The sequence below is a fragment of the Oncorhynchus mykiss genome, chromosome 6 (assembly GCF_057628025.1).
Source record: "Oncorhynchus mykiss isolate SJ-2025 chromosome 6, ASM5762802v1, whole genome shotgun sequence".
Classification (NCBI taxonomy): domain Eukaryota; kingdom Metazoa; phylum Chordata; class Actinopteri; order Salmoniformes; family Salmonidae; genus Oncorhynchus; species Oncorhynchus mykiss.
In genome coordinates this window covers 73,581,294-73,608,711 of record NC_143027.1, presented here as the reverse complement: position 1 = coordinate 73,608,711, position 27,418 = coordinate 73,581,294, and the positions used below count along the sequence as shown (strand labels likewise).

At 44.6% G+C, this 27,418-nt stretch overlaps 1 protein-coding gene across 2 annotated transcripts in view; it reads right to left on the bottom strand.

The window, feature by feature from the left end:
* Positions 1–27,170, bottom strand: part of rras2 (RAS related 2) — a 43,057-nt gene extending 15,887 nt beyond the window's left edge. For both annotated transcript variants that reach the window (XM_090238839.1, XM_021607601.3), the window contains exon 1: positions 26,750–27,170. In XM_090238839.1, coding sequence (XP_090094965.1) covers positions 26,750–26,851 — 102 coding nt within the window. In that variant the 5' untranslated portion in view covers positions 26,852–27,170. The remainder of the gene's footprint in view (positions 1–26,749) is intronic.
* Between the last annotated feature and the right edge of the window lie 248 nt (positions 27,171–27,418).

Genomic DNA, 27,418 nt, shown 5'->3' with positions numbered 1-27,418 from the left:
AATTAACAAAAACACACATTTTTGAGGAAAATGGTATGCCTGCCTACTGGATCATAATAAGTGGGAACACAGCAGACTAAGAGGAAACGGCAGAGTTAATTGCCTTCCATACGTGCCCATAATGCCCTATGAAGATTCAGAGACCTTGACTTCCAAATCAAGAGCTTGAGCTTCTCTAATGAGAAAATGTAGATTAAATGGTAGGAAAACTTAGAAAAATGATGCAAATATCTGCAACTTTATAATATCCCCCAATCCCAATACAGCTCCCCTCTCAGCCAAGCCTGGCCAATTCCAGCACCTGGTCGCACTGACACAGCGTTAGAGAGACACACACTATGGCTGGGCCCAAGGTAGGGTTGGACCAGGACACTGTGGAGGAGAGGTCCAGTAAGGGGTAGGGAGGATGGGGTAGTAGGGGTAGGGTAGGACCAGGACACTGTGGAGGAGAGGTCCAGTAAGGGGTAGGGTAGACGGGGTAGTAGGGGTAGGATCAGGACACTGTGGAGGAGAGGTCCAGTAAGGGGTAGGGGAGACGGGGTAGTAGGGGTAGGGTAGGACCAGGACACTGTGGAGGAGAGGTCCAGTAAGGGGTAGGGGAGACAGGGTAGTAGGGTTGTACCAGGACACTGTGGAGGAGAGGTCCAGTAAAGGGTAGGGGGGACGGGGTAGTAGGGGTAGGGTAGGACCAGGACACTGTGAAGGAGAGGTCCAGTAAGGGGTAGGGGAGACAGGGTAGTAGGGTTGTACCAGGACACTGTGGAGGAGAGGTCCAGTAAGGGGTAGGGAAGATGGGGTAGTAGGGGTAGGATCAGGACACTGTGGAGGAGAAGTCCAGTAAGGGGTAGGGAAGATGGGGTAGTAGGGGTAGGACCAGGACACTGTGGAGGAGAGGTCCAGTAAGGGGTAGGGGAGACAGGGTAGTAGGGGTAGGGTAGGACCAGGACACTGTGGAGGAGAGGTCCAGTAAGGGGTAGGGGAGACGGGGTAGTAGGGGTAGGGTAGGACCAGGACACTGTGGAGGAGAGGTCCAGTAAGGGGTAGGGGAGACGGGGTAGTAGGGGTAGGGTAGGACCAGGACACTGTGGAGGAGAGGTCCAGTAAGGGGTAGGGGAGATGGGGTAGTAGGGGTAGGATCAGGACACTGTGGAGGAGCGGTCCAGTAAGGGGTAGGGAAGATGGGGTAGTAGGGGTAGGGTAGGGTAGGACCAGGACACTGTGGAGGAGAGCTCCAGTAAGGGGTAGGGGGGACGGGGTAGTAGGGGTAGGACCAGGACACTGTGGAGGAGAGGTCCAGTAAGGGATAGGGGAGACGGGGTAGTAGGGGTAGGGTAGGACCAGGACACTGTGGAGGAGAGGTCCAGTAAGGGGTAGGGGAGACGGGGTAGTAGGGCTAGGGTAGGACCAGGACACTGTGGAGGAGAGGTCCAGTAAGGGGTAGGGGAGATGGGGTAGTAGGGGTAGGATCAGGACACTGTGGAGGAGAGGTCCAGTAAGGGGTAGGGAAGATGGGGTAGTAGGGGTAGGGTAGGGTAGGACCAGGACACTGTGGAGGAGAGCTCCAGTAAGGGGTAGGGGGGACGGGGTAGTAGGGGTAGGACCAGGACACTGTGGAGGAGAGGTCCAGTAAGGGATAGGGGAGATGGGGTAGTAGGGGTAGGACCAGGACACTGTGGAGGAGAGGTCCAGTAAGGGATAGGGAAGACGGGGTAGTAGGGGTAGGACAAGGACACTGTGGAGGAGAGGTCCAGTAAGGGGTAGGGAAGATGTGGTAGTAGGGGTAGGATCAGGACACTGTGGAGGAGAGCTCCAGTAAGGGGTAGGGGAGACGGGGTAGTAGGGGTAGGACAAGGACACTGTGGAGGAGAGGTCCAGTAAGGGGTAGGGGAGACGGGGTAGTAGGGGTAGGGTAGGACCAGGACACTGTGGAGGAGAGGTCCAGTAAGGGGTAGGGGAGATGGGGTAGTAGGGGTAGGATCAGGACACTGTGGAGGAGACGTCCAGTAAGGGGTAGGGGAGACGGGGTAGTAGGGGTAGGGTAGGACCAGGACACTGTGGAGGAGAGGTCCAGTAAGGGGTAGGGGAGACGGGGTAGTAGGGGTAGGGTAGGACCAGGACACTGTAGAGGAGAGCTCCAGTAAGGGGTAGGGGAGATGGGGTAGTAGGGGTAGGACCAGGACACTGTGGAGGAGAGGTCCAGTAAGGGGTAGGGGAGACAGGGTAGTAGGGGTAGGACCCGGACACTGTGGAGGAGAGCTCCAGTAAGGGGTAGGGGAGACGAGGTAGTAGGGGTAGGGTAGGACCAGGACACTGTGGAGGAGAGGTCCAGTAAGGGGTAGGGGAGATGGGGTAGTAGGGGTAGGACCAGGACACTGTGGAGGAGAGCTCCAGTAAGGGGGAGGGGAGATAGTAGGGTCGCAGGTCCAAGTGCAGCCATTTCAATTAACAATACCGTTAAACTCAGGCCAGACCACCTAGTGTAGACTCTAGAAATGACCAAGTACCACCCTGTCAGTGGTTAACACCCCAGTCCTGCCTGCCAACCCTTGATAAAGATGTATGAACCAGCCACCACCACAACTGTACCTTAATTTACAGTACCTGCACAACAGCAGTCAGCCAAAACACAAATAACTGCTAATCTTACATGTTTTGGAAGTATGCAGGACTTGATGACTGCATACAAATACAGGTGATGAACTGTACTGCCTTTTCATGTGCATTGATTTATGGGAGAGTTGAACCAGTGCCAGCTCAAAGCAGATCCCGGTGAGGCCTGGTGCTTTAACTCCAGACCTGCTTAAGCCCTCTCATTTGTTTCTAGAAGTGCAGCAACAGAACTCCACCCTTGAAGTAGAGCTGTTCCAGGGATTTGCATAGTCAGGCTTTCCCTAGATTCTCCTTCATTCCCCAGCTTATCATGGATGTGAATGGCGAACTAGACTGGCCCATTATACTGGCTGTTATAGGGGTAGTCTACACTATCATACTGGTCACTGCTTCCATGGAGGTGTTAGGTACAGTCATGTTGAGAGTTCACTAGGATGAGAGCCACTAGTCACAGTTGGCCATTCAAAAAATGGGCCCCCAAACATCCAGCTTTGTTGTCTCTTCAGGGTCAAAGTCCATTGATAAGGTTGTGTGTGCAAAGCACATGGTGTACTTTTCAGAATATAGTCCATCTGAGTTCATCTTATCTCTGTCCCAAACCAGAGTTTTTACACTGAGCCGTCCTCTAAAACTGCCTCAATTGTGGAACTGCTCAGAGTAAATAAACATCTGTGAACATTGAGTTTCATGTGTCAGTCAGGCAGCTGTAGACTTACACCACTCCCTTAGCCATCCCCTTCCTGTTCCCCTGCCCTCCCTTGTCCTACAGGGTTAACCTCTGCTGAACCTGGGGGGACTGTCCAGGGGCCGAATGGCCTCCGGCAGCCGTCAGTAATCAGACATCACCCAGCACAAATAGCCACCCTTAAGGGTTAACATGAAGCAGATGGGAGCGTAGGACTTCTGCTTGTCGAATACTACAGTCTGCTCTACTCCATCCCTCTCCTCACCTTCATGTGTGACTTCATCCCACTGGAGAGTTCCAGCGAAGAACACAATTACAATTTGTTGTGTGTGTGAGTAAGTGAGAGAAAGAGAAGGAGAGAGGGAGAGAGAAAGAGAGGGAGATAGAGAGCGAGAGTGAGCACGAGAGAGAGAGAGTGAAAGCCCTCACTTCCTGGGGAAAAACCCACTTGTCCCATGAGCTCATGCAAACCAGAAAGGTCAAATATTCAATAACTAATACACATGAAGAGGGTGAGCACAGCAGCACACAATGGGTCCGCCGCCTTAAAAGGGCGCCAGGGACCTCACCCCTCAGGCTGAAGGAAGCCTCTATCTACTGTAAATGTTATTACACTGCTTCAATAAAAAAAACATCAAGTTGAAATCTTTTAGGTGTACTGAAAACGCTTCTAATATTCCTCATAAATAATCATCACATCACATCTGACCACATTTGAGGTGGAGGCTAGGGCTTTAGCATCTGGAATTATTTCATCTGATTGAATTCTTCCTTGGTCTCAGTGAGCAGAAACTAGTGCCAATGTCCAGCATTACCTGTTGTTTTATCATATCTCAAAACTCATATCTAACCCGACTGAGCAAAGGGAGGAAAGTTCCAGAATGATTCTGAACAAATGAAGCCATGAAATTAAGTGTCCACAACACCCCCAGCCTGTCATCCTCCCAATGGCCAGATAGAACAGATCCCCTGGCCCCTGCCTCTGCCAGGGCCTCTCATTCAGCAGCCCACGCCCAGGCCCCACCCCAGCAGAGGAGCCCCTCACCTCAGATACCAAAATCTATTTAGCTCCCAAATAGATGTTCTCACTGCACTGGAGCCAGGGCTCAGCCACAGGCCATGGTACAAAACATCACCAGGGGAACGACTAGCTAACTGGCTCTCCATAGTTAGAGCCTTCTTCACCCCTGTGCTCAGGTCTCATACTGTGTACATATACAGTTACACAGCAGCCCTCTGTCAGTCTACTGAGGCCTCTGCTCTGGTCTCACCCCGCAAACAGCTCTGGACTGGATAATAGCGAGGTTACCATCAATTAGAGAATCATCTTAGATTAGCATCATTTAGAGTCTGAGAGGCTGAATGGCCTCCTCTGTGTCAAGACTAGGTCAGGTTGCCTGGGGGCTCTCTGGAACAGGAGTCATGACTTTCCACCAAACGGAAAAGAACACAGACACGCACAAACACACGCCACAGAGGTAGCAACGTTTCAACTAAAACATGAGACAGAGTAGCTTTATGGCATGAAACTACATGGCTAATAAAAGCATATGTTCTGGCCTTGGTCTGAAAGTCCTACGTGGTCCTGGTACTGTACACCATAAAGAGCGTAGCAACAAGGAGAGTGTTCCTGCTGAGTCTAAAGCAGGGAGGGAAATGTTGATCAAGTCCGCTGAGCCAACCAGGCGCTCCTCTGCCCTCCGTGGCATTATAACTTCAATCGGCAGGCTAAATATCACTGTGTGCTGGACTTTCACTGCTTTTGAACCCACTCAAAGGGCGCCATCAAAGAGGAGCCAGTAAAAGGCCTTTCTTCCCAGTCTGGCCACCAGAGCTCAAAGCATTCAGAATCCACAGCCAACTTAACATGTTCACTGGGACCTGACCACACCACTACCTCATCTCTTTCTTAACCCCAGTTTCTGGTCATGTTTTCTCATCACAAGGCACCATTTTAGATACAGTAGAAAGCCACAGAGTTATTCGAGCAGACAGTGTGCAGTAAAAAGCTGTGTGAACGAGCCTAGTTTCTGTTCCAGCAGGTCATGTGATGTTACCAATATCCCCTTCCCCCCATTAAGCTAGCCTTAAGTCTAACCATTGTGGTGGTGTTGATGTAGCTTTTTCTGTGGCCTTCGGTAGTTTGCTATGAGGGGCAGAAAAAACAAATTGATATTTGTGAGTCTAACTTTCTCACTCATAATTATTCAGATTCATTCAGGACTATCTGTAATCATGGTAGCATCCACATTAATGTAATAGTGTTTAGAAACATATTCTATTCTTCTTATACAATGAAACTAACGTGACACAATACATTATTTACCATTATTTTCTATTGGGCACAAAATCATCTGAAACACAACCAAAACAAACAGGAAATGAATCCAACACGTTTGTAGAGTCATAAGCTTGATGTAATCATTGTGTGCTAGGAATATGGGACCAATTACTCAACTTGACTACTTTAATACACATAAGTGGATTTGTCCCAATACTTTTATAAAAAGTGCTGTAATTTCTTAGCGGTTAACCTGATATGGATGAAAATACCCTCAAATTACAGTGGGCAGTCTGCACTTTAACATGTATCATTTCAAATCCCCAGTTCTGGAGTACAGAGCCAAAACAACAACAAATTGTCACTGTCCCAATCTTTTTAGAGCTCACTGTATGTGGTGGCTGAAACAAAGCACTAACAGAAGAGAGTGTGGTGATAGCTGGCTCTGAAGTTCCCACAGTAAGAGCGACTCAGCGAGAGATGGCCACGATGTGTTATTGTTGTCTCAATGAACAACCTGTGCCACAGTTCTGACACAGGTCTGGTATGAGATGAGGACACTAGGGAAAGGAAAGGGGGATACAACTGAATGCCTTCAACTGAAATGTGTCTTCCGCATTAAACCCAACCCCTCTGACTAGGCTTGTTTATTATGAGTGAGATATGGGTACAGAGATTTGAGATGGGTACATAATACTGATAAGCCCTCATAAAGCTGCATCTGATAGGACAGAGGGTTGTTTTCCCACTACAGGAAGTAGGACAGTCTATGAGCTTACGGGTGGCTGTAGAAGAGATGCACAGAGAGTCAGGGGTCAGTTATGGCCAGTCCGCCATGTCGTGAGTAAAAACCATGACTGGGACCCAGGACAGGGCCTCTCCTTACCACCTCAGATCAAACACACACCCCCCTGTGTCCTCCACCTAGCACCCAACCACCCACGTTGTTCTTATTCCACTTTCATTTACTAGTAGTAATAGCAGGTATGACATGTATCCTACTTTACATGACAGCTCTTGTTACAGATTCATCTCCCTCCATCTGCTGTAGTAGCGCTCCATGTATTTGCATTAGTGGTGTTTCTCCAGATGGTAAGCTTTGCAGAGGGTGATATGTCAGGAGGAATAAGGCTTCTCCTTGGCAGCGTGTCAGAAACGCAGCACCATTACCGTTTTAGGCCACCAGTCACACAACACAGACAGTGGAAATGTTATTACCTCAGCAGGCAGCTCCTCATAAATAAGAGCTAATGGACGTCACTCTTCTGCTCCCAGCCCCAAGGCCCAGGGCAGACAGACAGGCAGGCCTCCCCCACATAGACCTAGCCCAGCCGCCCACCGGCCTCATAAGCCCTTACGTTCCCGTTGAGGGAAGTGGATATGGCTTGAGCTAAATCAAACAAAGAAGTGAGGCTCTCAAGTCCCTTTTAGTCATGTTTAAATCCAGAAACAATTAGCTTGATTGCCATCAGGGCTGTTTGTTGTAGTAAGACAGCTAAGACTCTCAGGTCTTCAACTTGGCCACTTTAAATTGCATCTGGAATCAGGTTGAGGAGAGGATAAAGGAACATGTTGCAGTTATACATACCAAACATTTATGAAACACACTTGTTAGACGGCTGTTAACTTGGTGTGCGCTTGCTTGTGCCAACTAAACATTCTCGTTCATTTGTGTTTATTGAGACAAACTGGTGCCGAGTACATATTAGGAGCCATAACCAGTGATCCGGTCTCTCTTAGCAGCCACAGAACAGCAGCTGAGCCTCCCACTAGTCCCCACTGCCATTTCTTTCTACCTACCCCTTGAAAACTGATTACAGATCAGCTCTCCATATCCCATCTGGAACCTTAACCATTAACCTAAACCACAAGATAGGCCCGGGACCAGTTGTTAAGGGCATAATGAGGCCACACGCCTGCTCACCCACTGTCATCAGCACAGATGGGGAGTCATTCATGCTGCACTCCTCACCTGTTGAGAGGGGTTGTTCCCTTCCCTTCCCTTCCCTTCCCTTCCCTTCCCTTCCCTTCCCTTCCCTTCTCTCCTCTCCTCTCCTCTCTCCCCCTGTTGGACAGCAGGTGCCCAGCAGTAATGAGTCAGTCTCAGCTCAGCCTCAGCTCAGCCTCAGCTGTCTGCAGACAGCCAGAAGCCTGCCCAGACAGTGCCAACTGTCAGCCAGCCCAGAACCTGCCTAAGCCTAGCCAAGGCCCCAGGGTAGGGCAGCCAGTGATGGGACGTCCCAGAACCAGGCTCTCAGTGACACACCATTAGTCTGCCTGACCGTCCCCATCCCCCTAGGAACAGACTCAGGGATTTTAGTCCCAGGAGTGGACATACACGTTCTAACAGACAAGCCTTTGGTTTGGTCAGCTAGCAGCAAATCAAATTTTATTTGTCACATACACATGGTTAGCAGATGTTAATGCGAGTGTAGCAAAATGCTTGTGCTTCTAGTTCCGACAATGCAGTAAAAACCAACGAGTAATCTAACCTAACAATTCACAACAACTACCTTATACACACAAGTGTAAAGGGATGAAGAATATGTACATAAAGATATATGAATGAGTGATGGTACAGAACGGCATAGGCAAGATGCAGTAGATGGTATCGAGTACAGTATATACATATGAGATGAGTAATGTAGGGTATGTAAACATTATATTAAGTGCTTTTTTAAACTAAGTGTTTTTTTTGTTATTTTTGTTATTTCTTACATTGGTACCCCAGGTAATCTTAGGTTTTAATACATACAGTCGGGAGGAACTACTGGATATAAGCGGTAACGTCAACTCACCATCATTACGACCAGGAATACAACTTTCCCGAAGCGGATACTGTGTTTTGCCCACCACCTAGGACAATGGATCGGATTCCAGCTGGCGAACCAAAACAACGATGCCGTAAAGGGGGCAGACGAAGTAGTCTTCTGGTCAGGCTCCGGAGACGGGCACATCGCGCACCGCTCCCGAGCATACTAATGTCCAGTCCAGTCTCTTGACAACAAGGTTGATGAAATCCGAGCAAGGGTAGCATTCCAGAGAGACATAAGTGACTGTAAAGTTCTTTGCTTCACGGAAACATGGCTCACACGAGACACGCTATCGGAGTCGGTACAGCCAGCTGGTTTCATCACGCATCGCGCTGACAGAAACTAGAATATGCCTAGAGTATGCCTTATGATTAACAAGACGTGGTGTGATCATAACAACATACAGGAACTCAAGTCCTTCTGTTCACCTGTCGTAGAATTCCTCACAATCAAATGTCGACCGCATTATCTACCAAGATAATTCTCTTCGATTATAATCACAGCCACATATATTCCCCCCCAAGCAGACACATCGATGGCCCTGAACAAACTTTATTTGACTCTATGTAAACTGGAAACCACATATCCTGAGGCTGCATTCATTGTAGCTGGGGATTTTAACAAGGCTAATCTGAAAACAAGACTTGCTAAATTCTATCAGCATATCGATTGTGCTACCAGGGCTGGTAAAACTCTGGATCATTGTTATTCTAACTTCCACAACGCATATAAGGCCCTCCCCCGCCCTCCTTTCAGAAAAGCTGACCACGACTCCATTTTGTTGCTCCCAGCCTATAGACAGAGACTAAAACAGGAAACTCCCGCGCCCAGGTCTGTTCAACGCTGGTTCAACCAATCTGATTCCACGCTTCAAGATTGCTTCGATCACGTGGATTTGGGATATGTTCCGCATTGAGTCAAACAACAACATTGATGAATACGCTGATTCGGTGAGCGGGTTTATTAGTAAGTGCATCGGCGATGTCGTACCCACAGCAACTATTAAAACATTCCCAAACCAGAAACCGTGGATTAATGGCAGAATTTGCGCGAAACTGAAAGCACGAACCACTGCTTTTAACCAGGGCAAGGTGACCGGAAACATGACCGAATACAAACAGTGTAGCTATTCCCTTTGCAAGGCAATCAAACAAGCTAAGCATCAAGCATCGGTATAGAGACAAAGTAGAGTTGCAATTCAACGGCTCAATCACAGATTACAAAAAGAAAACCAGCCCCGTCGCGGACCAGGATGTCTTGCTCCCAGACAGACTAACCAACTTCTTTGCTCGCTTTGAGGACAATACAGTGCCACTGACACGGCCCGCTACCAAAACCTGCGGGCTCTCCTTCACTGCAGCCGACGTGACCAAAACAATTAAACGTGTTAACCCTCGCAAGGCTGCAGGCCCAGACGGCATCCCCAGCCGCGTCCTCAGAGCATGCGCAGACCAGCTGGCTGGTGTGTTTACGGACATATTCAATCAATCCTTATCCCAGTCTGCTGTTCCCACATGCTTCAAGAGGGCCACCATTGTTCCTGTTCCCAAGACAGCTAAGGTAACTGAGCTAAACGACTACCGCCCCGTAGCACTCACTTCCGTCATCATGAAGTGCTTTGAGAGACTAGTCAGATCGGAGATTCATATAACAACAAGATGACTATGGGAAAATGCCATGCTGTGAAGCTCCTCACTTCTCTAGCTCTACACAGACATTGATTTTCTAACACCCACATGGGAAACAGACTGTAGAGAGGCACGGTGAAATCCCTCTCTGTATGTCTAGATGGGAAATAACAGTGATGCAGGAGTGACATGGCACTCTCTCTACAATACCCACAGTGAAAAATAACTTCTATAGACACATGATAATGAGGGACAAATGGATTCTGCGAAACAATACCAAAACAAATTGACTAAGGAGTATCCTCTGTGCCTAGTATAAAAGCCTTTTAGTCAGATTGGCTGCATGGGGTTGAGAGATATGGGGGCATGAGCTTCACAGCATGGCATTTCGCCATAGATATCTTGTTGTTATTTGAATCTTCGATGTGAGGAATGATCCGGTCACAGTGAAACATGCCTCAGCAGTGGAATGAATAGAGAAGGAGATTATCAAAGACAACACGTGCAGCTTCCCAAGTACCCACACTTGTCTTCTCTCTGTCAGTATCTCTCACCTGGGTGACAGGCAGCCAGGAGGGACCAACAGCCTGAGATGATCTATGATTCTGACAGGAGGTGCATTTAACAAGCCTAACTCGATGTGATAAGCAAACTATTAATAATTCAATTAACAGACTGCACAAGAGTCGGGAAGAGGACTGTCTGGAGTGAGTAATGATTTGAGTAAACACAGGTTTAGATTTTAGTCAAATTGCAGTGTTGGGCTGGAGGGAGTATGTTTCAGCATGCTCTGCAGTATTGCCTCTGACACTGCAGCATACATTACATTAGTTCTCAACAGCACACATAAAGCAAGCAAACATCAGAAGGAATGCTAGGAATTCCTCCTATTGTGATCAGTGAGTATCATGATTAGCCATGTCTACATTTGTTCAGATAGGGACCGATCCAATTATTGTTTTGACGATTGCTGTGCCTTTTTAATGCCCGTTTGGGATTGTATCTTTCCGTAATGCAAACCGTTACTCATATACTGGGGGACCAAACTGAACAACCCTACATCAAGGCTCTAGCATCTTTTATTTTTTAAACAACAAAGAGAGCTTGATCCAGTGAATTCCTGAAACAGTCATTATGCCTAATCCACAGTGACATTGTCCCAGACTGCTGTACTCAGAGGTTGGGGAGAGAAAATGAAATCAAAACAAACAGGAGGGATAATAGAATCTGTGGGTTCTTCTCCTTTAACTGCCACTGCTAACTGCCACTGCTGTTTGTTGTTGCGAGCCATCCGTTACACGATGACTCCAGGCCACAGTTGTCTCAGACACTCAGAAACACAGTCAGTCATGAATAGGGTGCCATTTGGGACCCAGATCAGATCTATCCAAATCAAACAAACAGAACCAGTATAATGTGCTGTCGTGAGATCAGGGACCAGACTGACTGGAATGCTGTGGTACTGTTGACACAAGGCATTTTAGGCAGATCAGATCATGATTTTGCAAGATGATAGTCAAATGTTATGGCAACAATAGCCTGTGGCTAGTATGGACAACTATGGCCTCTACGGACAGATTTGAGAAGAAAACAAAAGCCATGTCTAATTTAATGTTTCTCAAAACCAACCCACTCAGGGTCATCCCCACTGAGCGCAAATTAAACACGTCAATATATCATATAACTATGACTAAACGAATGGGCTGCAATAGCTGCAGTATAGCAAACCAAACAGCCTGGCAGATCTGACACAAATGTATGTTGAGAGTAAATAAAAGGGAGAGACATATAGGGAGACAGACAGACAAATATTTTATGTTCTAACAGATCAAGAGAGGGGGGGGGGGGTGAGACCAATTGCCTCTCTCTGGATCAGGCAGAAGCCAAGGGCTCTTGGAGTCTCAAGGCTGACTGACAGCCATTCACATCATACCATAGAGTCTAGACCAGGGATGGGCAACTCCAGTCCTCGGAGGCCTGATTAATGTCACACTTTTGCCCCAACCCCAGCTAACATACCCAGTTCCAATAATCAACTAATCATCATCTTCAGATTACAACCCAATTAGTTTAAATCAGCTGTGTTTGCTAGGGAAGGGGGAAAAGTGTGACACAACTCCGGCCCCCGGAGGCAATAAATAGGCCATGGTGGCGAAGTAATTACAATATACCAATTAAACACTGGAGTGATAGATGTGCAGAAGATGAATGTGCAAGTAGAGATACTGGGGTGCAAAGGAGCAAGATAAATAAATAAATAAATACAGTATGGGGATGAGGTAGTTGGATGGGCTATTTACAGATGGGCTATTTACAGATGGGCTACGTACAGGTGCAGTGATCTGTGAGCTGCTCTGTCAGCTGGTGCTTAAAGCTAGTGAGGGAGATATGAGTCTCCAGCTTCAGGATTTTTGCAGTTCTTTCCAGTCATTGGCAGCATAGAACTGAAAGGAAAGGTGGCTGAAGGAAGATCAGTAGATCAGTGGTTCCCAAACTTTTTATAGTCCCGTACCCCTTCAAACATTCCTGCAGCTGTGGCCTCCTCTAGCACCAGGGTCAGCGGACTCTCAAATGTTGTTTTTTGCCATCATTGTAAGCCTGCCACACACACACACACACACACACACACACACACACACACACACACACACACACACACACACACACACACACACACACAACAAAGAGCTCTTACAGGACCAGGGCACAAAAAATAACAATCAATAATTTTGCTCTTTATTTAACCATCTTACATATAAAACCTTATTTGTTCATCAAAAATTGTGAATAACTCACCACAGGTTAATGAGAAGGGTGTGCTTGAAAGGATACACAGAACTCTGAAATGTTGGGTTGTATTTAAGTATAAATCTTAAAATCATTTTCCACACACAGTCTGCGCCTGTATTTAGTTTTCATGCTAGTGAGGGCCGAGAATCCACTCTCACGTAGGTACAAGGTTGCATAGGACATCAGTGTCTTAACAGTGCGATTTGCCAAGGCAGGATACTCTGAGCGCAGCCCAATCCAGAAATCTGGCAGCGGCTCCTGATTAAATTCAATTTTCACAGAAATGCTTGTTGCAATTTCGATGAGGCTCTCTTGTTCAGATTTCGGTAAGTGGACTGGAGGCAGGCCATGAAAGGGATAACGAATCCAGTTGTTTGTGTCATCTGTTTCAGGAAAGTTACCTGCGTAATTGCACACCCAATTCACTTAGGTGCTTCGCTATATCACATTTGACATTGTTCGTAAGCTTGAGTTCATTTGCCCACAAAAAAATCAAACAATGATGGAAAGACCTGTGTGTTGTCCTTGTTAACGCAGACAGAGAAGAGCTCCAACTTCTTAATCATTGCCTCAATTTTATCCTGCACATTGAATATAGTTGCAGAGAGTCCCTGTAATCCTAGATTCAGATCATTCAGGCGAGAAAAACATCACCCAGATAGGCCAGTCGTGTGAGAAACTTGTCATCATGCAAGTGGTCAGACAAGTGAAAATTATAGTCAGTAAAGAAAACTTGAAGAACGTCTCTCAATTTAAAAAAACGTGTCAATACTTTTCCCGTTGATAACCAGCGCACTTCTGTATGTTGTAAAATCGTTACATGGTCTCTGCCCATATCATTGCAGAGTGTAGAAAATACACGAGAGTTCAGGGGCCTTGATTTAACAAAGGTAACCATTTTCACTGTACTGTCCAAAACGTCTTTCAAGCTGTCAGGCATTTCCTTGGCAGCAAGAGCCTCTAGGTGGATGCTGTGTACCCAAGTGGTGTAGGGAACAACTACTTGCACGTGCGTTACCACTCCACTAGGTCTCCCTGTCATGGCTTTTGCGCCATCAGTACAGATACAGGCATGAGCAGCCGCTATGTTCGGCTATAAATATAAATGGACTGTTTAAAAATGTAAATCACATTTTATTTGTCGTAGCCCCGACGCCATTGCGCGTACCCCAGTTTGGGAATACCTGCTCTAGATAGCTAATGTCCCAGGAGGGGTTGCTGCTGAGAAATCATTTTAAACCAATTCCTGTCTGGGGAAGTGCTGTGTCACATACACCCACAGCCTCACCATGTCATATACTGAACAAAAATATAAAAACGCAACATGCAACAATTACAGTTCATATAAGGAAATCAGTCAATTGAAATCAATTCATTAGGACCTAATCTATGGATTTCACATGACTGGGCAGGGGTGCAGCCATGGGTGGGCCTGGGAGGGCTTAGGCCCACCCACTGGGGAGCCAGGCCCAGCAAATCAGAATGAGTTTTTCAGCATTAAAGGGCTTTATTACTGACAGAAATACTCCTCAGTTTCATCCAATGTCCGGATGGCTGGTCTCAGACGATCCAGCAGGTGAAGAAGCCGGATTTGTAGGTCCTGGGCTGAAGTGGTTACATGTGGTCTGTGGTTGTGAGGCCCTTTGGATGTACTGACAAATTCTCTAAAATTACGTTGGAGGCGGCTTATGGTAGAGAAATTAACATTCAATTCTCTGGCATCAGGTTTGATGGACTTTCCTGCAGTCAGCATGCCAATTGCACGCTCCCTCAAAACTTGAGACATCTGTGACATTGTAGCATCTGTGGCACTGCACATTTTAGAGTGGCCTTTTATTGTCATCAGCCAAGGTGAATCTGTGTAATGATCGTGCTGTTTAAATCAGCTACTTGATTTACCACACCTGTCAAGTGGATGGATTATCTTGCCACGGGAGAAATGCTCCCTAACAGGGATGTAAACAAATGTGTGCACCAAAATTGAGAGAAATAAGCTTTTTGTGTGTATGGAACATTTCTGGGATCTTTTATTTCAGCTCATGAAACATGGAACCAACACTCTACATGCTGCGTTGATATTTGTGTTCAGTATAGATCAGGGGTAGACAACCCTGGTCCTGGAGGACCACAGGAATTTCATGTATTTGAAAAATAGGTGTGTTGAATTTAGGCACTGAACTGTTTAATTAGCTCAATTGGTCAGGTTGTCTTGCCGTACATGCAGGACTACAAGAACAGAGCTGTCTACCCCTGTCATAGATGATAGAGGTCTGAGAGGGGCCCATGTGAACAGTCAACCAAGTCAAAGCTCAATATGTGAGAAAGTTACAGTTACAGACCAAAGTTCACACAAGCAGATTGTGTTAAAGATGATGTGACACACATTACTTTTCCTCTTGTCACTCTTTGATATTCCCTGTTTCAATGTGACTCTATGGATCGGGCCAAATGAGAGGAGGCTGGTAAGCATAAGCGACAGATCCTACAGCAGATGTCATTTGTGTGAGCTTGGAGATGGGAGGCATATGTTCCCTGTGTCCGTGCAGACCATGAACATTTACACAGCCCCAGGCCAGGCAGCCGTATTCTAATCTGTTCCTGTTCATGGTGGGAAGTGATTATCTGAACAGAAACACATGCACTCTCTGGATCCTCTCCCCTGCTGTCCCTGAGAACATAGAGAATCACAGTCACTGTATGCTAAACCCACAGATGAACTGGAAATAGTTTTTTACTGTGACTGCATGAAAAAGGGGATAGAAATAGAATCTGAATTCTACCCGAAGAAATTCACTGGCTTAGTGGAAACGACAACTCTTATCCTCTGCAGGGTGAGAGGTAGAATCTTTTTGACTAACTGTCACCCCAGTCTCATTTTTGTGTGTGTGTGTGTGTGTGTGTGTGTGTGTGTGTGTCAGCTCATGCCCTGCCAGACATGGTTTCTACAAGCAGTTGATTCAGGTAAACAGGATACCTAAAGTAGAGGCAGGGCCTTTGAAAAGCCACAGGAGTAAATACATGCCCTGATGTGAGACCAAAGGGGAGAGAGAGAGAGACAGAGAGAGAGAGAGAGGAGGCCCTGTGGTGAATCGAGGGGGAGGGGTAAACACATACCTACTGCTTTTCTCTAACCATCACTTGTTTCCCTCAACACCTGTCTATCATCTCATCTCCTCTATGAATAGCGATGACCATGTTAGAGCAACAACAAAAACCCTTTGCTGTGGCACTCAAGTATAGTGAAACTCAACAGGGAGGAACATTCCACCTGACCATACATTATCAACATTAATATCCATAAAATATCCAGTAATATAGTCTCTGTCTAAGACTCAGGGTCAATTAGACACTGATAATAGTCGTGATGAGAAGACTTGCCTTCAGTGGAATCCTTCTGTAATGCAGTTTATTCACTAGGAGCCAATGGAAAGGCCTGCCCTCAGTGAACGTGGACCACACCACCCACTAGCGGCATTCACGGGTCACGGGTCCATCCCAACCTGAATCCCGAGACCCTAACCTGAATACCCGAGACCCGACCAGGTCCAAAGTTCAAATTTTTTCCTCGGGTGGGTCCTGTTTGATTGTCAGTGGGTCTCAGGTCTATGTAACTACAGCTGATAGACCAGAGTCCACCAGACCACTGCTTTGCATAGGCTATAGTATATTTGTTTTACGCTAATAAAGGTGAATTTCTTAACTTATAGAAGGCCTAGCCAACATTTAAAGATGTATTTGTTAACCAGAAGAGCAATTTGGCACATTTTTTTGTCACTCGGTTCCAATCGGGTCTGGTCTAGACCCGGACCTGTTAGGGTACGATTGTCCTCGGGTCTGTTCTGGTCTGAACCCGGGAAGATCTCTCCTACCCACTGCAAGCAGATGGGCGGGGGTGTCCTGTCCATTCAAATCCCAGTCCCATTATTATTTATCTTTACATTTTTGTCATTTAGCAGACTTACAGACTTAAAATTAATGCATTAATCTTAACCCTAAAATCACCAACAGGGGTCAAAAATGTATTATATGTTGTATACTAGTGGTGCATGGCTAAGCTGAAAATGTGGACTCAATAGTAACATTTGTGATAAAAGCACCAATTTTGGCACAGGTGTAGATGTATGTACCCTGAAAAGATATACAGTGCATTCGGAAAGCATTTGGAAAGTATTCAGACTCCTTGACTTTTTCCACATTTTGTTACGTTACAGCCTTATTCTAAATTGTATTAAATCCTATTTTTTCTCATCAATATACACACAATGCACCATTATGACAAAGCAATAACAGTTTATTTTTGCAAATGTATAAAATAACAAAACTGAAATGTCACATTTACATAAATATTCAGACCCTTTACTCAGTACTTTGTTGAAGCACCCTGGGCAGTGCTTACAGCCACAAGTCTTGTTGGATATGACTCTACAAGCTTGGCACACCTGTATTTGGGGAATTTCTCCCATTCTTTCTGCAGATCCTCTTCAGCTCTGTCAGGTTGGATGGGGAGCGTCGCTGCACAGCTATTTTCAGGTCTCTCCAGAGATGTTAGATTGGGTTCAAGTCCGGGCTCTGTCTGGGTCACTCAAGGACATTCAGAGACCTGTCCCAAAGACACTCCTGCATTGTCTTGGCTGTGTGCTTAGGGGCGTTGTCCTGTTGGAAGGTGAACATTTGCCCCTGTCTGAGCGCTCTGGAACAGGTTTTCATCAAGGATCTCGCTGTACTTTGTTCTGTACATCTCTCCTTCGATCCTGTCTAGTCTCCCAGTCCCTGCTGCTGAAAAACATCCCCAAATGATGCTGCCACCACCATGCTTCACCGTAGAGATGTTGCCAGGTTTCCTCCAGATGTGACACTTGGCATTCAGGCCAAAGAGTTCAATCTTCGTTTTACCAAAGAATCGTGTTTCTCATGTTCTGAGAGTACTTTAGGTGTCTTTTGGCAAACTTCAAGCGGGCTGTCATGTGCCTTTTACTGAGGAGTGGCTTCCGTCTTGCCACTTTACCATAAAGGCCTGATTGGTGGAGTGCTGCAGAGATGGGAGAACCTTCCAGAAGGACAACCATCTTCACAGAGGAACTCTGGAGTTCTGTCAGAGTGACCATCGGTTCTTGGCCACCTTCCTGACCAAGGCCTTTCTCCCCCTATTGCTCAGTTTGGCCAGGCGGCCAGCTCTAGAAGATTCTTGGTGGTTCCAAACGTCTTCCATTTAAGAATTATGGAGGCCACTGTGTTCTTGGGGACCTTCAATGCTGCAGAAATGTTTTGGTGCCCTGCACCAGATCTATGCCGACACAATTTTGTCTCGGAGCTCTATGGACAGTTCGTTCATCGTCATGGCTTGGATTTTGCTCTGACATGTACTGTCAACTGTGGGACCTTATATAGACAGGTGTGTGCCATTCCAAATCATGTCCAATCAATTGAATTTACCACAGGTGGACTCAAATCATGTTGCAGAAACATCTCAAGGATGATCAATGGAAACAGGATGCACTGGAGTTCAATTTCGAGTCTCATAGCAAAGGGTCTGAATACTTATGTAAATAAGGTGTTTCTAAAAAACAGTTTTCGCTTTGTCATTATGGGGTATTGTGTGTAGATTGATGAGGGAAAAAATTATTAAATCAATTTTAGAATAAGGCTGTAACGTAACAAAATGTGGAAAAGGTCAAGGGGTCTGAATACTTTCCGAATGCACTGTAGATATGAGGCCACCGCAGATGTGGTCCCTGGGGGGGTGTGGCAGCCAGTAAAATGAATAAATAAACATTTAATTTCATTTAGATTCCAGTCAATGTCTCTATACCAAGTTGAGAGTCATCTTTCAGATGCAATTGGAAATGTGTTTATAGCCCACAGCGTTCCAAAGTTAGACCTAAACGTCTGATGACACCGGTGACCATATCGCCTATATCTCCCATCTTGGTGGCTATCTTAGGTCATACCGGTATGTCAGATTACCAGTCACATTCTGTTAAGGTCCCCAAAGCACACACATCCCTGGGTCACTCGTCTTTTCAGTTCGCTGCAGCTAGCGACTGGAAAGAGCTGCAACAAAACACTCAAACTGGACAGTTTTATCTCAACATCTTCGTTCAAAGACTCAATCATGGACACTCTTACTGACAGTTGTGGCTGCTTTGTGTGATGTATTGTTGTATCTACCTTCTTCTACCTTCGGGGCAGCAGATAGCCTAGTGGTTAGAGCGTTGGACTTGTAACTGAAAGGTTGCAAGATCGAATCCCTAAGCCGACAAGGTAAAAATCTGTCGTTCTGGTCCTGAACAAGGCAGTTAACCCACTGTTCCTAGGCCGTCATTGAAAATAAGAATTTGTTCTTAACTGACTTGCCTAGTTAAATAAAGGTCAAATAAAACTCATTCTTGCCCTTTGTGCTGTTGTCTGTTCCCAACAACGTTTCACAGAAACACAACACTTTGAATGTGTTAAAATATATGCTTATTTTGGGGCATTTAAACCATTTACTTGTGTTAGAAAAGGTTAATAAAATAAGAAGTGTTACTGTTTGACAGAAAGTGTAATTTTTCCATAATTTCCAATTGTGTAAAAAATTACCCCTTTTGGTGCTTTTAGGGGTCGAAATACATGCTTTTAGGGTGAGCTAGACGAGACAACCACATATCACAGTCATGGCAAGTACATTTTCCCTCAATAAAGTAGTTATCAGCAAAGTCCGTGCTAGTCGACACCCCTGCCCAGGGAGTGAGAATTGGCACTATGCCAGGTTCTGGTCTGTTACCCAGACAACAAAGAAGTGGTCCTCCATAAACTTTTTAAAAGAGCAGTCAGAGTTGATCTCCTGCCTTATTCTTTACCACAGGGACCACGGACAGTGAGTTTATCATTGATCTGATTGAAATGTACTATGTTATGATCAGCATTACTATGTAATAGAGGTTAATCGGAACAGCCAATTAATTAGGGCCGATTTCAAGTTTTCATAACAATCGGAAATTGTGATTTTATTTATATATATATATTACACCTTTATTTAATCTTTATTTAACTAGGCAAGTCAATTAAGAACACATTCTTATTTTCAATGACGGCCTAGTAACGGTGGGTTAACTGCCTCGTTCAGGGGCAGAACGACAGATTTTCACCTTGTCAGCTCGGGGGATCCAATTTTGCAACCTTACAGTTAACTAGTCCAACGCAATAACGACCTGCCTCTCTCTCGTTGCACTCCACAAGGAGACTGCCTGTTACGCGAATGCAGTAAGCCAAGGTAAGTTGCTAGCTAGCATTAAACTCATCTTATAAAAAACAATCAATCAATCATAATCACTAGTTAACTACACATGGTTGATGATATTACTAGATATTATCTAGCGTGTCCTGCGTTGCATATAATCTGACTGAGCATACAAGCATACAAGTATCTAAGTATCTGACTGAGCGGAGGTAGGCAGAAGCAGGCCCGTAAACATTCATTCAAACAGCACTTTCGTGTGTTTTGCCAGCAGCTCTGCGTTGTGCGTCAAGCATTGCGCTGTTTATGACTTCAAGCCTATCAACTCCCGAGATGAGGCTGGTGTAACTGAAGTGAAATGGCTAGCTAGTTAGCACGCGTTAATAGCGTTTCAAACGTCACTCACTCTGAGCCTTGGAGTGGTTGTTTCCCTTGCTCTGCATGGGTAACGCTGCTTCGAGGTTGGCTGTTGTCGTTGTGTTTCTGGTTCGAGCCCAGTGAGGAGTGAGGAGAGGGACGGAAGCTATACTGTTACACTGGCAATACTAAAGTGCCTATAAGAACAAAGGTTAATGAAATACAAAATGGTATAGAGGGAAATAGTCCTATAATTCCTATAATAACTACAACTTAAAACTTCTTACCTGGGAATATTGAAGACTCATGTTAAAAGGAACCACCAGCTTTCATATGTTCTCATGTTCTGAGCAAGGAACTTAAACGTTAGCTTTCTTACATAGCACATATTGCACTTTTACTTTCTTCTCCAACACTTTGTTTTTGCATTATTTAAACCAAATTGAACATGTTTCATTATTTATTTGAGGCTAAATTGATTTTATTGATGTATTATATTAAGTTAAAATAAGTGTTCATTCAGTATTGTTGTAATTGTCATTATTACAAATAAATGTAAAAAAAAATATTTAAAAAATCTGCCGATTAATCGGTATCGGCTTTTTTGGTCCTCCAATAATCGGTATCTGCGTTTAAAAAAAATCATAAATCGGTCGACCTCTACTATGTAACCATGTTCTGCCTATTGAGGTACAAATGTAAGATGTTTGGACAGAAAACAAAGATAGTAGAGAAACCTGACTCCACCCAGTCTAATGATACATCTATAATAAACCTGATCTTTGCTCAGAATAACATCACATCAGTCTCTGGGTACACAGACACCAACTGCAAGACCTGCTGAATGGGTTTTATTGTGATTAGATCCCCATAGGGTTTCTATTCAAACTCAATCTAATATCAAGTTACAGACTGGAATTACATCATTCCTTATCCTTTAGGGCAGGGTTCCCAAATAGGCGGACTGCGGGCCAAATTCGGACGATTTTATTTGGCCTCCCCCCCTATGTTCTGGGCAAAGAATAAATACATTACTGTAAAATCACCAGGAAATCAGCTCAAAGTGATTTTAAATAATTTATAATGCTGTTCCGGCCCCCCAACCCTCCACTCAAGAAAACAATAGGCCCACGGCTGAATCTAATTGGGAACCCCTGCATTAGGGTAAGAGACCAGCACAGACTTGTGTCATTGAAAACCAAAATAATTTCAACGTTATCTCTTAACCCTTGAGTCTAAGCCTTTAAGAACTAAACATGATTACAATGTTGCACAAACATTGTGCTGCATCATGCACTCAAAACTATCACACAAATACATTCATAGGAATGTGTATGGTCATTATAACATGTTCATCAAATTAGAACATTTAGGTTAGAGGGAAATGTATGCATTTTCTCTCCCTCTGACAACACCCATTTGGAATTGGAAAATTACTTCTACAGGACTTTTTTGCAATGTAAGCAGGAGAGTTGTTGTTTAAGTAGCTCAGAATGAAGTGCTGTGAAAATGACTTCCCTGCTATGAGCGCAGACTGGTTCACTTCACAGGAACGCTCAGTCAATGAGCCAGCTCTGCGAGAAATCAACAGGTGACCCTCCTGGAGAACAAAACCAACAATGTTCCCTCATCACCCACCTTGGCAGCACTACCAAACACCCACACACAGCTAAATGTGTGGGGTTACCAACTCCCTCAAAGGAAATGAAAAACCAGCTCAAACCAAAATGTATCAGTGGTATATGGTATGTGATGTATCACCAAGCTAGATAGAATGCTACAACACTGACTATGTCCAAAAATAGTTTTAAAGTGTGCTGGTCATGGCAGTTTCCACACTACCTGGTACTCAGCCACCTTGTCCTGGGTGTGTGGGAATGCACACTGCTGCAAACAAACACTTTACTTAGCCCCCTGCGTCTATTTCAGAGAAATGTGCATGAAACAATCCCCCAACCCCCATCACACACACACGCACACACACACACACACACCTTGCCTGAAAATGCCCAGGAAAGAACACCCATATGCTTAATCTGTATTTATTCAATTAGAACCCAGAGCAGCAGCATTTCTCCTAAATGACCTCATCTCAGTAATCAAAACCATGCTCAGAATGAGACAGAGAGAGAGGGGGTAGAGAGAGCAAAAAAGAAAGAGAGCACTTAAGTACTCACTGTTTAGGTGTCTTTAACCTCTGATCATACTGGTCTGTATCTAATCCTTCATGACTCTATCAGGCTGGATACTGTGCTCTCCCACTGAATCACACAGCGGGGAGTCAACTCCAGCAGAAATGAAAGAGAGTCAGTGATAAGGACTAATATTAGCAGCTGTGTGTTCATGCAACACCATGCTTAACTCCTCTGTCATCCCGTCTGGCGAGAAGATAGCATTTCACTCCCACAGGTGCCATGGTTGCTAATGATAACTTCCGCAAAGGAACCATAGCAGAAATGTTGTTCATACCATCGGTCAAACAAATGAGTGACATTAGATATGGGATCAAATGGCTTGAACCCCACCACCCCACATTGAGTCATGTTTTCCATCTGTTGAATAACACTCTGTGTTATAAAACTTTTGTCAGATGACTCAATGTTATGTCACCTTTCTGCCACTCTACTCACTGGCTTGGCTTGGCTGTGTTCTTACTTCAACTACTCCCAGTGGCGATGACCTGCCTGCCCTGTCACTCTGTTATTGTAGAGTGACATCATCCTCCCTGCACTGTAAAAGGACCCTCACTTCAGCCATTGTGTGACTAGTCTAGTATACACTACAACGGTTTCAGTAACTAGGTTTCCATCCAATTGGCGACAGATTTTCATGAGAATATTCTAAAATACAGTGGTGTGTTTCCACCAAATGGACTTGTTGGAGATAAAATCAGTGCGTGACGACGTAGTGCACGCTTAAGTTTTCATGTGCCGAATAGAAATCTGAACTTCAATGTTTCCATCACATTTTCAACTCTACCTATAGTTTTGTCACAGAAAACTCTTGCATTAAATACAAAATGTGTCTACTCTGGTCTTGACATGTGCGCTCTATCCAACAGCTCACAGTGTGGGTAGACTGTGCAGGGAGGCTAGTCTATATGATGAGATTATTATGGATAAGAGCAAGAATGTTTGTATTTGTCAAAATGGCAGTCAAGCATCGATCACCAGAATAAGACCCTTGAGATTTATTGGAAAGGAGCATCAAGATCATTGTGCACTTTCACCACCCTGTGAAGTTCATAACTTATTTCATCTGTAGCCTAATAAACTGCATATTTGCGCATAAAGGTGTTTTCACCTCCATTTCTCACATTATTCATTTTGCCGACAGAAAAAGATCCCACCAAGTCGAACGAACTATTGATCTGTCGACATCTATAAAATTGTACCGAAACTTCCTGTTTCCATCACAGCTGTCGTGATTTTTTTTTATAAGGTATGACTTTACTTGCATAAAAACTGTGGATGGAAACATGGTTACTGAGCCAAAAAAGTTTTTGTTGTTGTTCATCCCACTCAAATTGGGCCAAGACCGTATGCTTAATAGGAGAGAGGCTTTACATTTCTCTATAGATTTGGATGTATCTCTGTAATCACTTTACTGTAAAAAGGGTGTCAGGTTTTTTTTCACCTGTAAATCTTATCCAATTCCATCAAGTGCACACTACCACACACAATCACACCCACAAGCCCAGCCAGTTAGGCAGGTTGCGGCTCATGTTTTCTTTTTCAAATCTAAGTGGTCCATAGAAAACTAACAGGAGTGGAGGGACTTCCTTTTCCAAAGGCGCTGATTCCGGCTGTTCCATGGTCAATAACCCAACATGACTCAGACAACACTCTCTCCCCCACCCCAACTGACCCTCCACAGATCTGGATGGGAAAGTCTGGACTCAACAGCCAGCTGCGAGGCTTTTCCCCTGGCAGCCGGCTTCTAGAAAACTCTAATAGGATGTAGGCGCTTTCCATGATGTCAACATTCTACACATTACCAAATTCATTTTTCTTTACATCCACAGACATATACAAAATAAATAAGACAAGGAATGCAGTCAACACACCAACTACATTTGACCAAAATATATATATATATTTCAAGCCTTGCTTACATTTGTATACAATCACATAGATCTCTCTATTATGTGTGAGAATACTTTGGAAAATATTTCCAAAATTAAAATGACTTGGAGCTGATTTCCTGGTGTTTTTACAGTCCTTTATGTCCAACAAGCGGGCCACCAGTTGGGGAACCCTGCTATAGACTATGCATGCAGAGCATATAGGCCGTTTATACTGCACTCATTTCTCACAGATTTGACATACTGTATATATTGGGAATTCCTTTGCATGTCAAGGGACAAATAAGAGGTTGATGCTCATCTAAAAGATATGGTTGCACATTATTATGTTATACCGCTATTCACAATGAACACAGTTGTGGTATGGTTATTATAAAGAGGAATAAAGAGTGTTGATCAAGACTGGATTGGACACATTCTGAAATGCTAAGTGCATACAAAAAAAATGGTCTTATTTCCCAAATGAATGTTCTTTAGTGAGTGCAGACTGACCTGCAAGTTTCAACTAAAGGCTCCAGAGGCACCGTTGCCATGACAAAGTAATCATCCAGAAAATATCTGTGAACTGGTGATCGCTGAGCTGCATACAGTCTTCTTCTACCACCCTATATTCTACTCATCTTGTTAACAAACAAAATGTAATAACCAGTCTATCATTATCTTGGTGTTACTGTCCTATCAGTATTATTAGTTACATATCACATGGTAATTAATCACATTACTGTCTCATTACACTGTAATAAGGCACTTGTACTGTGGTTTACTGTTTCCTATCCCTACTGGAACAAGTCAACAGTGCATATTTCCTTGTTTGGACCAAAACGCAAGGATTTGCTAAAAATACTAAAGGACTTTGAAGTGTTTATACAATACTTAGCCTACTGTTCCATTCCAAAGAAGAATAGGGTCAGAATGGCTGAACCGTGGTACAGTAATCTGATCTGACCAACAGCTTTCTGAAACCTTATTAGACCTTCAGATCACAACAAAATCCCCAAGCAGCACTTGCTGCTGACTGCCCAACTATTGTCTCAGTCACTTTAGACATGCAGCTGCCCGCCCCCAGTCGAGTCTCCTGGAATTAGGACCTGGCATTACAGACTCCTGAAGACACAAAGAGGATTCCAACGCTTGTCCACTCATTCTCAGTTACACTTTTATGAGCAGCTACACCAAGAAACTAACTGTGAATATAAAGGTTTTGATAGTGAAAGGGGAAAGACAAAGAGTTAAAAGTGTGGGCACCTATGGACAACACACTGTGTGTGTTGGAATGCCATTGACAAGACTATAAAGGACAACTGTGGCTGGGAAATGGCTGCTTGGGCCACTGGCTTTAACAACAACTGTCTTTAGCAGCAGCTGTCATTGCTCTGCAACTGTTTGAGCAACAAAGGGGATTGATCAAGATTCACACATGATATCAACGTTAGAGAAAGGCATGCATGCAGGGATATTCTCTGTAATGAATATGCTTACAGTTATGGATGTGTAGGAATTTCTTTATATCATAGTCTGATTCACTTAGATTTTTTGGATCCAAATGAATGTTAGTCTGTTGGCTAAACCGTTATTAGGCTATTCAATAGGCATATTCATTGTCTGATAATGAACATTGTTTACATGAATAAAAATGGTAGGCAAGAGATTTGTCAATACTGCACCTAATTGGGTATGATGGAAAATACGTGCAATGTGAGTTTACATAGGGGTTTGGTTTCAGATTTATGTTTTCAAGTACAGCAGGCCCAGAAATGCTGAACGACGTGTTATATTGTAGCCAACAATTATAGACTGGTGTATGTAACGCCGCAACGGGCAGGACGATCCTCCCAAATATAGCTCCAAAACAAGAGAGATGTTGACAACTCAACTTTGCAAATAAGTATTTTTAAATTTCGGTTGTACAGATTGTACGGGTAGCCGAATGTTATAATACTTAGGTTATACTGTTTTAAATCAGAGTTCAGCCTAAATCACAATTGTGAGACTATTTATTCCACAGTTACTTTCCATAGCCCAGCGAGATTACATTGCCAATTGACGTTATTCATTGTACTGACAAATATGCTTATAGTAAAAATTGTATCCAACACAATTTCAAGTATTTTTACAGAATATGTTCTGTACTAAACAGGCCTCGGCGAATTTTTGCGAGAAGAAAATGAACTAAACCCCAGCATACACTTGTGGGATCCCCATTCGCAACACCTCAGCCAGCCTCCGTCCAGATTCCCAAACATTCCGTGCAAAGTGGCTGGAGAAACCGGCGACTATTTACTAACCTGGATAAATTGTATAGTTAGGGCTGACTTTCCGACACCACCACCTCCAACCACAACCAGTCGATACTTCTCCTGCACCGAGCCGTCCTTCCACCCTGCCATCGAGGACACACTTCTGCACTCGCCGCCTTCTGAACACCAGTAGTGAGGAGACACCCACTTTTCAGTGAAAGGCCTTCAGTTGAAAAATGGAACGAAGGAAAATCGCGAACCTATTAGACTGAAATGATAACTGCGTCTACAATCTGTTCCAGACTAGAGGAATTAACAGTGCTGCTCACTGACCTACGGCCGACCGAGTCCATACGCCCTCAACAGCGTTGCTAACCACTGCGTTTTTAAGATGTGAAACGGTAATCAGTTAGTCCAATACAAATGTCCGTCGCTAGGGGCACTTTACTTCTCACGAGTAGCATCGACTAGAGGGGTATTTAAATATTACCATTGTAGAATACTCACTTTACGACCTATGTTCCTGTCATGTAGGGCTTACCATTGTTTTCGTTATGTGCTGTGCAAACAAGAACATTTATAAGCATTCATTTTGGCCGTGCACAGACTATCCTCAGTAGGCTACAATTAGGTCATGCAGTATTAATGTCCATGTTAATGTAATTAACAGTATCCACCATCCAGCCCACACATGGATGGATGGTAATTGTAATGGAT